At 40.4% G+C, this 12,367-nt stretch overlaps 1 protein-coding gene across 2 annotated transcripts in view; it reads left to right on the top strand.

The window, feature by feature from the left end:
* ube2o (ubiquitin-conjugating enzyme E2O) overlaps positions 1 to 12,367 on the top strand; it is a 61,288-nt gene that overhangs the window by 19,456 nt on the left and 29,465 nt on the right. For both annotated transcript variants that reach the window (XM_017693025.2, XM_017693024.2), the window contains exons 2-7: positions 2,011 to 2,070; positions 2,287 to 2,397; positions 2,696 to 2,793; positions 8,188 to 8,251; positions 8,665 to 8,808; positions 11,449 to 11,558. In XM_017693025.2, coding sequence (XP_017548514.2) covers positions 2,011 to 2,070; positions 2,287 to 2,397; positions 2,696 to 2,793; positions 8,188 to 8,251; positions 8,665 to 8,808; positions 11,449 to 11,558 — 587 coding nt within the window. The remainder of the gene's footprint in view (positions 1 to 2,010; positions 2,071 to 2,286; positions 2,398 to 2,695; positions 2,794 to 8,187; positions 8,252 to 8,664; positions 8,809 to 11,448; positions 11,559 to 12,367) is intronic.

Here is a 12,367-nt window from a genome sequence, read left to right as displayed (position 1 = left end):
AAACTCTAATCGGACAAGTTGAGCTGGTTATAAGGTGGATGGGGATGCAGCAGTGCTGCTGTTAATAACGGATTGGCTTTGTTAGGCGTATCACAAGTGTATTTACCCCAAGTGATCTGAGGAAGACCAAAAGAGGGTTTTGTTCACTGCTGCTCTGCTGTGATGTCCCAGCCTGATGGGGCCAGGGCCAGACTTTGGCCTAGACTATAGACCGGAGATTGATGGAGCGCTTTGCCTGGAGCTGAGCTGATTTACCAAAAGCGCTCTGTACAATGGAATCAATGAACCGTTTTAGCATTTAGCACATCCAGAGCTATTTCACTGGCGTGGAAGGAGTCAGGCCACATGATTGGAGGAGGCATTTAAAGGGACAGTTTTATATAAAATGCAAATGTTTTAGCTGGACTGCTTCTTTCTTATTGCTCCTAAATTTTAGTGTACGTTGAAAGCACATTCTAAATCCCTTTAAACTAGCACAATTGCACATGTTTAGATCATGCCCTTACTCAGAGTTTCAGTTCTTTGCTTCAACTGTAATTTAAAGAGCAAGACCAATGACCTCTCTTCTCTACTCTCCTTAAAGGGAAACTCCACCAATATAACCATTTACTATCCAGCACCACCAATGAACCTCCATGTGTCTTCTAAGTTTTTATGTGGAATCCTGATGGTAAAATAGTGAAAATCTGAAAAAAATAATGAAAAAATATAATAATAATAATACATACCCTGTATGTACCCATCCAGTATGAATGGGTTAAAATAAGTGAATTGGGCCCAAACTGTATCACAAAACTGCCATGAAACAATGTCTGAGACATCAGACAGTAATAGCTGATTCATGTAATAGCTTTCTATGAGGGAGCTTTTAGAGGCATTAAACTCTTCAGACGTTTGGTTCCCATCACAATCACTGTAAGCAATCCTGACTTAGCTTTTCTAGAATGGAGGATTTCGCATCGAAACACTCTTAATGACTTTGTTTACTTCATCAGTTATTCCAAAAGTTCCACAGAACAAAATGACTGAAGTTCCTCTTTAAGAATCTGGGGTTTAAGAGTAATTTACACCGATTTTTCACAATCTCTGCATAATTAAATGTTTGTGATGTAAATAAAGTCATTCAGAGTGTTTTGGTGTGAAATGCTCCGTGCTAGAGAAACTAAGTCAGAATTGTTCACAGTGGTGGTGATGGGAACCAGACGTTCACCTTTGAAAGTTAACGACTTTAAATAGCTAGCTAGCAAGTTTTGTTCTTCCTAGCTAATGATTTGCAGAAGCAATTAGATAGCATCACTATTAGTGAATAGTAATACAGGTTTAATGCCATGCTCCTTGATTATGCTGACGTCACCGCACATGAGGTCTGTTGGAATAAAACTCATCATTCAGATGTTTGTTGAATTTAAATAAAAAAAATTTAAAGCCTTTGCTGAGGCTCCTAATGTGTATTAGGTCAACAAAAAAGTGTGTATAACTTACGTAAACTTACGTATAACTCAACTCACATGTGAAGTGTTGTACTTGTGTGTGTGTGTGTGTGTGTGTGTGTGTGTGTGTGTGTGTGTGTGTGTGTGTGTAATTTTTTTTTCTTTTTTTTGAGGCGGGGATACAAGTTGTTGAAAAGACATTACTGTGTGCATTGATTTAAATAATCAAAGGGATGAAATATCAGGTCATGTTATCACATTTTTGTGTAATTTAATGTGTTTCTCTGTAGTATACTTAACACACCTGTCTTTTTGGTGCTCCTGGAGATCTTGATTACCTGCTGCAGGTGTGTTAGATTGCTGTTGGAGTGAAACTCTGCATGTCTGTAATCAGGGGACCTTGATTTAGCACCATGTTCACTCTGAGGACTGGCAGCAGCGTGATGCAGTAATGAACGGGTTCAGAATCCCCACAGCTTCTCATGCCTAATACTGACATTTCGTCTGGAAGGGGCAAGGGGCTGCATGCTGCAATTACCACTAACTCTATTTATTTTTGTTCTCTCTTTCTCTCTCACAGCTGAAACTTGAAGATCGATCCATTGTGCCTAGAGACTTCGTGCGCAGAATGAATTCAAATGTGAGTCCCTAATCAACCAGATTTGTTAATTGCATTGTGTGCAGTGAGCACTTGGTTCCCTTAGCCTGACGCAGACGTGGTGTTCCTGGATCTTCTTTAATCCACATGGTATAACACATAAAATTACTGATTAAACAGCTATTTACAGAAGCAGAGGTCAAAGCGTAAAGCAGTGTGGTTGAGTCTGTGGCTAATCTCAGTATTTGGATCTTGCAGGACAAGCAGTGTGGAATAGTGACCAACATCAACACAGAGTGTGCTGTGAAGCTGGTGGGGACCAACTGTTGTCTTTATCCTGTAAATAGTCGTGACCTGCAGCACATCTGGGTAAGTAATACAGCTCTTTTCTGGACTGCTAAATCAAAGCAGGTCTGTCAGTCATGGAGTTACCATGAATTACCATTTAAATAATTGCAGTTAAGTTTGTCTTGTTTTGTTCAGTGTATGCAGCTTAAAAGTACAAACCTAAAGTGACCAAATTAGCCAATGATCTGTGTTGCTTCCTTTTAAAAGAAGAAAAAAAGGCCTTAGGTGTCCAAACTTTTGATGTCAGTACATGTCACTGCATTTATAAAGCAGTAATGACTAATTACTATTAATATTTCTCTTTTTCCCCTCCCAATAGTCTTTTATGTACGGTGATTACATTGTCTATGACTTCTGGTTGGGGAAGGTGTACGACCTCAGCAATCACATCATCCTGAAACTCTCCAACGGAGCGAGGTATCGTCCCCTTTTCCTCCTAAGACACTGTGTTACTGTGATACGTCTAGTGTCCATAGGGCTCCCACTGTTATTCCCCTGTAGTTCAGTAGCTGGTGGGCCTGATGGTAGGGTTGGGAGATATAATGGTAATAAGATGTCATGGCATTTTAAAATGATGGTATTTCAAAATTAAGATGTTTGACGTTTCTGTGCTGTAAAAGCCTAAATAAACACATTCCAGTTGTTTGTATTTGGTGGTGTAGGAGCTCACAGATAGGTGGCTCTGATAGAGAGAGGAGAAAAAATTTGCAGCCTAAAAAAAATCCTCAAATTGAACATAATAGCAGCTTAGCGACTACTGAGAGCTGCACACATCCTGAAGGCCATAGCCTCCTGAACGGCATGTGAATAATCAGAGAAAAACGTGAAATATTCAGTTTTCTCACTTACATATTTTACACAACGGTCAGGACAGTTTTTAAGTTTTTAGTTTCTCTGTGTTGTTCCCACCATGAAAAGAAATAAAGAGAACGCCTGTCAAAAAGATCTGCTTGATCTCCTTTGCTCTTCTCAGGACTAGCAAATGCTGAGAGTGGGCTACATTCCATTTTAGAAAAGTGGAAGAAGTGTGGAGAGCTTCATCACATCATTCAGCAGATGAAACTTCTTCTACTACTAACTTGGATGTTGTAGCCCAGTTTGAGTTACTTTTGGAGAATCTAATCTTTATAACAGTTGAGAACAAAAACGTTCCAGTTGCTGGAACGTGGCTAATCAGTCATCATGGCCAGTTGAGTGAGGTGAGCAGAGCCGCAATGATGCTAGGTCAGGTAATGCTAACCAGCTCCCCTCACCTGGTCCGCAGCACTTCTAAACATTTATCAGTTATTTGATAGATGGTTTGCGTTTATTGAATGATGCCTTAAGAAGTTGTATATTGTGTTCACTTATTTGGTGGCCACGTGAGCAAACCTATTCTTTTTGATCTTTAATTAAAGCAGGACGAGATAAGGAAAAAAGCACATAAATGCTTTTACATCACTTACCATACCACCACCACCCCTGGTAATACAGTATACTGTATTCACTCAGGCCGGTTGAGTGAACGCTGGCGTGTCTGGCTGCCGCTGCTCACCGGTTCCTATTTGCTGTGACTTTCTAAGTTTGTGTAGAGTTTTTGTACTGTTGACGATGGCGGGATTACGATGTGGATCCACAGAGTGTGTGTCTGGTCGGTGCTCACCTGGGCTGTTTTATCCGTTGTTTATCACCCGGTGATGGCCCTCCTTCAGTACACTGCTGCAGAGCTTCTTCGACTCCGCTTCCACCTGGCTGGCCCTTCACCTGTGGCGCTTCACCTCCATCCGGACATCGCTTTCAATCCCCGTCGCAAATACATTCACCGTGGGTCACGGCTAAACTTCACTACCAGTGACAGTGACTCTATACAATCCTTCTGGTCTAGAACTCGTCGTCCTCCCCGCAATACTGACCGGGGTGTCAACCGCGATGTATTAGCCCACCTGGCAAGGTCGGCTAACTCTTCCATCAAGCATCGCAGTTCCAACGTGAACTTCGGTCTTCTAAACGTCCGCTCTCTTACTGGTAAGGGTCATCTCATCCAGGATGTCCTTCGCGACTGTAAGTTGGACTTTCTTTGTTTGACTGAAACTTGGCAACATCCCAACGACTTTGTTTCTCTTAACGAGTCAACTCCATCCGAGTTTGTTTACATTTATCAGCCCCGCAATTCGGGTAGGGGCGGCGGTCTCGCGATAATTCACCGAAAGCACTGGAAAGTCCTCCCTGTCTCTGCTCCACTCTTCCACTCATTTGAATACACTGCAGTACATCTCCCTGGATCTGCTCCTACTATTTTATGTACTGTTTATCGACCACCTAAACCTAACAAGGATTTCTTATATGACTTTGCTGCTCTTCTCACGCATCTCTCTGTTCTCTCTCCCAATATGATTATTGTTGGTGATTTTAATATCCACATGGACAATGGCAATAACCTTCTCTCCAGAGACTTCACCTCCTGTTTGGATAGTTTTGGTTTGCAACAATACATCAATTTTCCGACACATTCTAAAGGTCATATTCTGGATTTGGTTTGTTGTTCTGGTGTCACCCCTACTCACTGTAAAGCTGATCTGTTTTCCCTTTCTGATCATAAGCTCATTTCTTTTAATGTTAATATAATAGCCTCGAAGATCTGTGTACCTCGTGTCATTACATTTAGGAAAATTAATGATATTGATCCTGTCATTTTCTCTTCTGCTATATCTGACCTTCCGTTTGTTCACAGTCTGTCAACTCTTGATGAACTCATTTCCCACTATAATGTCAATCTTCAAAACCTTCTAAATGCATTTGCTCCACTCAAACACAGATCTGTTTCATTTGCTCGCTCAGCTCCATGGTTTACTTCTAACCTGCGGCTTCTCAAAGCCAAAGGACGCCAACTGGAACGTCTGTTTAGAAAAACTGGACTTACAATACATAGAGAAATGTATGACAACCATATTTTATATTATAAGGACTGTATTGTCTCAGCAAAATCTGCATATTATTCTGGTTTAGTTAGCTCTAATGAAGGTTCCTCCAAGTCTCTGTTTTCTCTGTTTGCCAGTCTAACTAAGCCTCCTGACCCATTTCCCTCTCACATGCACTCTCCTGATTTTTGCAATTCTCTCCTGTCTTTCTTTTCTGATAAAATCTCTAATATCCACCAACAACTTAGCTCTGTAAGAGCTCTCTATACTGAAGCTGATTCCCTGTTCTCCTCGTTGTCCGTCTGTCATTCCTTTTCAACTTTCACTCTTCCGTCTTTATCTGATGTAATAAATATTATTCATAAATCGAACTCATCCACCTGCCAGCTTGACCCTCTTCCCACAAAGTTGGTTAAAGCTTGTCTACCTACCTTGGCTCCTCTCATTACCACTATCATTTGCTCTTCCCTTAATAATGGAACTGTTCCGTTATCTTTGAAAACAGCTTCCGTCACTCCAATTCTAAAAAAGCCTGGATTAGATCCTAACAACTTTGATAATCTTCGCCCAATTTCTAATCTTCCTTTTCTTGCAAAAATTCTGGAGAAAGTCGTTGCTTCTCAGCTCCATTCATACCTCAGTACACATAATCTCTATGAACAATTCCAATCTGGTTTCCGCCCCCACCACAGTACTGAAACAGCTTTGTTAAGGATCACCAATGACCTTTTGATGGCAGCTGATTCTGGTTTTCTCACTATTCTCATCCTGCTGGATCTCAGCGCAGCATTTGATACTATTTCTCATGATATCCTTCTGAACAGATTAGCATCCATCGGTATTAGTCAAACTCCGCTTGCATGGTTTAGTTCATATCTTTCTGGCCGCACTCAGTTTCTTCAGTTTAAATCTCATTCCTCTAGTTTGTTTCCTGTTGCTGCTGGTGTGCCCCAGGGTTCCGTACTAGGGCCCCTTTTATTTATTATTTATTTGCTCCCCCTTGGCTACATATTTCGCAAATATAATATCAATTTTCATTGTTATGCTGATGACACCCAGCTCTACATTTCCTCTAAACCTACTTCATCTCTACCACCTTCCTCCATTTCGCACTGTCTGATGGAAATTCAGTCATGGTTTTCCTTTAATTTTCTTAAACTCAATAGTAAGAAAACAGAAGTTTTACTTGTTGGCACTCCTTCCACTTTAACCAAATCTCCGAATTTTCCCATTATTATTGATAATTCTCATGTATATCCTTCCCCTCAGGTAAAGAGTCTGGGTGTCATACTTGATAGTACGCTTTCTTTTTCATCTCATATTAATTCTATCACCCGTTCTGCCTACTTTCACTTGCGTAACATTAACCGACTTCGTCCCTTTCTTACTTCTCATGCTGCTGCTGTCCTTGTCCATAGCCTTATCACATCCAAGTTAGATTACTGCAACTCTCTTCTGTTTGGTCTCCCGAATAAGACTCTCCACAAACTGAAACTTCTCCAGAACTCTGCTGCCCGGGTCATTACTCGTACTCCACCCAGAAAACACATCACCCCGGTTCTGCAACAGCTCCACTGGTTACCCATTGAAGCTAGAATTAATTTTAAAATTTTAACTCTCACATTCAAATCCATTCATAACCTTGCTCCTCCTTACCTGTCTGAACTGTTACACATCTCTACTCCGTCCCGTTCCCTCAGATCCTCATCCTCCACCCATCTTTTTGTTCCTTCTGCCCGTCTTGTTACTATGGGCAACAGAGCCTTTAGTCGCTGTGCCCCTCAGCTTTGGAATTCCCTCCCCCCAGTTATTAGGAATGCAGAATCTCTTCTCTCTTTTAAATCTCTATTGAAAACATACCTGTTTAAGCAAGCATATTCTCTTTAAACTGGTTTGTTGTTTTACCGTGACTCTTTTAGTGTTGTTTTATTTTGACGTATTCAAATGATTGTTGACTCACATGTATTATTATTGTTGCTTTTTCCTGTTTTGTAAGGTGACCTTGGGTTTTTGAAAGGCGCCATGAAATAAAATGTATTATTATTATTATTATTATTACTGAGGTAATATTTGGAGACATTTTTTAATTATTGGGGGTACTGCCCAACTGTACCCGATACTAATTATTTAAAGGGCCCATATCACAGAAAACAGCTTTTCTTGTTTATTTTTATTTATTGGTTTATTTGTCGGCTTGGAAAATGGATGGATGGATGGATGGATGGTTTATTTGTTTTTTTTTTTGTTTTTTTTTACACAGGGGCTTGATATGAACATAAGTCTCAAAATGCACCATTCACTCTCCAGTTCATACGGTCTACGCACTAAAACGGTGTTGCTGAATCAAGACGTTTGGAATTCCTCAGGAGTGTGATGCCACAACCATGAACATTTGCATATGATCAGTCATTTAGTCAGTTTAGCCTGTCCTGTTATTATACAGTTTTCATTGTGGTTGATGGAGAGATGTGCTTTGAGACTAAAGCACTTCAGTGCACTTCGCACTTTTCCACTGAATTAAGTTGACAAAGCAAATTTTCAAGTCAGTGCCCATGAAAGAGTGCCATACTTCATCCTCAGCTGACCAGTCACGATCACGAATGCCTGCTGTCTAGACAGTCAGTTATCCAACACTGATGAACAGCTAGTTTTCAAACACAGCGAATTAGATTCTGGCTTTTTTTTCTGAGTCTTGTTATAGAAATATTATCTCTGCTTTCTGTGTATTATTATATGTAAGTGTTGAAATGCTTATTGATTGTCTGTCTTTCATGTTCTCTCAAATTGCATAAGACATTCTCCTTTATAAGCATGAGACGAGGTGTGCCTTGCTTTTAAAAAGATGCCATGCGACAGCCCCGTACGCCAGCTTTGTCGCGATGTGTAATTTATCCGTTTTCCCATTTTTGTGCAGATGTTCGATGAGTGAAGAAGACGGTGCCAAACTCTATGATGTTTACCCACACGTCAGCGATTCGGTAGGCTTTTGTATGGACATAATTATGTACACACTTCTTACTGATTGACACGGAGGTGATGCCTGAGGGTGCATAAGACCTTTCTTTATTTTTTATTTCTTTTTTTCCTGTACTCATTACAGCCTCATCAAATAAACCCCCCTGTGCCCTTACTCTACCTGGTGTCTCTGTTGTATGGCTGTTTGTAGGATTTTATCCAGTATTCCAGAAGCATAACAAATCACATCAGATCTGTAGTCATGAAAGAAACGAATGCTGCTTTTAGTGAAGTGGTGTAGCCATAAAATGATGGCTGTGACCAGAAAATGCAACATTTCAGATTGCAACGGTTAGTTGTTCATCTGCATGGACTCTTGATGAAATGATGTCATTGTTCATTATTTAACTGTTTTTCTCTATAAATGTTTCTTTAGGGGCTGTTCTTTGATGAAGCGTACGGATTCTACCCGGGGCAGGTCCTGATTGGACCGGCTAAGGTTTTTTCCAACGTGCAGTGGCTCTATGGCGTGAAGCCCGTCCTCAGTAAGAAGAGCAAGTTCAGAGTGGTCGTGGAAGAGGTACGATACGCTGGACTTCACACGGCACCATTATGTAAAGAGATTGTCTGAGTGTGGGGCTGGGATCATGCAGCGCTTTTACTGCCCTGTTGCGACTCCACAGCAAAATTAGATTTATACGTAAATATAAAATAATCCTCCTTTGCAGTGAAATAAAGCTCTGCTGATCATTCTAACGAAGTTTTAACAATAAATGTTCTCAAAAAGCCGGAGTTGATGTGGCCTATATCGGCTAATTCACCCTTTAACTGGAACACACAAAACAATCTCACCTAGCTGGTAGCTAACGAAAAGGCAGAGGGAAAGATTTAAGATGGGCATCAATTTTTGGAGACAAATGGACTTATTTGCATTTATAAGCGCTCAAGCTGGTTTCCTGATATGTTTAATCTGCATCGAGAAACTGTCAAAGACTAAAAAGTTGCAAGGCTGAAGTCAGATTTATTGAATTTATCATTTAAAAAAAATCAAACATTGAGCGACATTTTACAAGGAACTATGCTGCTTTTGTTTCCTGTCGGAGATGTGAAAAAAGCGGCTACAGCTGAGCTAAAGCTGCGTTTTTGTTATTAGATTTTTTTTTTTGCCTATACTCGTACATTAAGCACATACAAACATATTTACAGTCAAGATGGTAAAATGGGCATAAAATGTTGTCACTCCCAAGGTGGTTTGATTTTTGTTAAAAGGACAAAATAGCTCTTAACATTTTGGTTGCTGACCCCTAGTGAAAGGGGGGGGGGTTAAATAAGTTTTTACTATGTCCTATTATAATAAATCCTTAAAATCCAACACTTTTGCCATCAGTAAAGTGTGTTTATGTTCATTTCAATAAAGTGATTGTGCTGTTCTGTTCCTTAGCAAAGGCTTGAGGTTTATACAGATGCTTCTATCTTCCCCTCCACTAATTATCTTTCGTTTGGTATTGAACAATGTAGCATTGTATGATGTAGTTTGGTAAAATTTTGGCCACATCACCCATTTCATTGTATCCTGTGCAATGACACAGAATATTGAGTCTTGAGTTAACAAGCAGATAACACTAAACTGTGCAGTTATTTGGCTGCACCTCAGCACAGGATTGAATGTCACGCTCTATTCTGTTAGTTGAATGACTTAAAAAGCTTCTAAAATGGCTCAGATATCCTGGCATTAGTACAATTCTTTATGTAGTCCTTATTGTCAAATGATTGCATACTTTTTCACCTTCTCTTAAAAACTAGCACCAGTCATTTCTGGAATGCTGTATGACTCAGAATCCATCCATCCATGCAGATCACTGCTGTGGTTTTGTGTTTCCATTCAGGCTGTCCAGAACTAATCAAATTCCACTCCACTGTAGTCTGAAATGAAACCCTGTTGGATTCAGGCGTCATTGCAGACCATCTCTTGCACAATGCTGCTGAAGGGCCTTTGAACAAAGCACCATACTGGACTGTGCTTAGTCCTGCATAACTAACCGCAGTAGTCTGGCGTTGTTTGAAATGTCCTTGTGTTTGTGTTGTGCATCCTGTACTGGCTATGAAATCCTAGAAGCCATACAGACAGCATTATAAACTATTCAATTGTGAAGATAGTTCACCTACCCTTCCTTGCAGAATGCGTCTAGTTCTGTGACATCCATGGGCCGTCTTGCTTGCACAGGATATTTAAGATCTCCCCACAGGGGACTGGGAAGGCAGTTCCAAAAGCTTTAGCTTGCATTTTCTGAAGGATCATGGTGGATTTTGAGGTACGATTTTGGATTATTGCCCTGTCTGAGAAGCCAGTCTCTCTTCAGCCTCAGTTTCTTGCTGGTCAGACATTTAGCTTTCAGAATTTAGTGGAATCCGTTCTTCCGTCTACCTGTGCAGTGTTTCCTGTGCCACCGGCTGTCCCACACCCGAAAGTGCGGTAGATCCGCTCCCATGGCTTAATAGTTGGCAAGGTGTTCTTTTCATCAAATACTGTTCTTTTTTTTTTTTTTCTTTTTTTTCTTTCAAACATACCATTTTGGTGATTGTGGTCAGAGTTACATCACTCCACAGTACTTGTTTCCAAAATGCCTCTGGCTTATCTCCATGTTTTGCAAACTGCAGACATTGAGTTTGGGATGAGGTTGAATGTAAGGGTTGTGTTCTGATGACTGCATGTTTGTTTAAACAACCCTGCACAGTCGATGTATGCAATGTGGGGGCTTTGTTTTGCCTTTTTGGCCAACATTTGAGCAGTTCTATCTAAAAGCTTTCTTTGTCTTCCACACTTTCCCTTAACTACCATTTTGTAATGACATTTCAGACAGTGGAAATAAGAGCTGGGAGTAATTTGATCACTGCTATAAATATCGACTGCTTGAAGGAGTCCCTGGTTGTTGTGTTTAGCAAGACTTTGAATAGTCAGAGAATTTATTACACTGACAATTCCCAATGGCAGTCCTTGACACGCCTAAGCTGCCCTAATGAGTAAATTAAGGCCTGATGACTTACTGTAAGTACATCAATAATAAACTGCCTGTTACATTTTCAGAAAAGTATTTTAATAAATAGCTCCGGATGTTTGGTTTTCTTCTTTGTACTTCAACAAAATATGTTCCAGGTAATGTTGGAGAAGAACTAAACTAATGTTTGGTTGTTGTGCTCGTGTGAAACTGTTTTCTCATAGGTCCAGGTTGTGGAGCTGAAGGTAACGTGGATTACCAAGAGCTACTCTCCTCAAGGCTCGGACAGCGTCTTCCCCCCTCCCTCCACCATCACACAGGAGAACCTCTGCAGGTACATAGACATAAACATCTTGGCACAGTATCTTTATTATTGTAAAGTGCTGTCAAATTGTTTCTAACACCTGGTGACAGAAGGATAGTGTGCACTGCTGATGAGTATTAGCTTTCCTCCTGTATTATCAAGGTTAGATTTTCTTTGTGGTTATTTCATTTATATTAGGACTGCCTTTGTGACAAACACCATAATGTTCTGCTGTTACTGTTATTAAAGCCTCTAGCATAAAGCTTGTAATGTGTCAAAAGGAGTGACGTGACAAATTAGCTGTCAAAATCGATGCTGTGCATCAGTCACTTTTAATAAGGTGCTGGCTTTGGACCATAGGCTGAGAATACTGCTCTCGCCTTGGCACCCTGGGAGCTAAAATCTATAAAAACCCTTTTCTCCCTAGTTTATGCTTTGAATCTTCTATAGAAACATGAGCTAAGTTGGTCCTCAGTGTAGTATCCTTAGATCTGTCTATTCATGTATTTGAATGAAAGTGACTCACTGCAGTGCGGTACTGTGTGTGACGGCTTAATTGTGAACTATCTCTGCAGTATTATGACGTTCAGCAGAAACATATGGTCTCTCTTGTATATATTAAACCATCAGCTCATAAAATTCCAATGCAGTAACATCTGATATCTTTTTGTAGTGGAGCTGTCATGACATGTTTGATGCTGTCCTGTTTCACTTAGAATAAAGCATTAGAGCTACTCTGAACTTTTAAACTGCAGCAGGCTCTGATCTGCCTTGTGTTGAGTAAAACTGCAGGGTTATTAAGTGATTTCTTACAGCAGTAAGTGTCTCGTCTCTTAGTG

This window comes from Pygocentrus nattereri, chromosome 30 (assembly GCF_015220715.1).
Source record: "Pygocentrus nattereri isolate fPygNat1 chromosome 30, fPygNat1.pri, whole genome shotgun sequence".
In the NCBI taxonomy this organism is placed as follows: Eukaryota; Metazoa; Chordata; class Actinopteri; order Characiformes; family Serrasalmidae; genus Pygocentrus; species Pygocentrus nattereri.
This window is presented reverse-complemented; position numbering and strand designations above follow the sequence as displayed.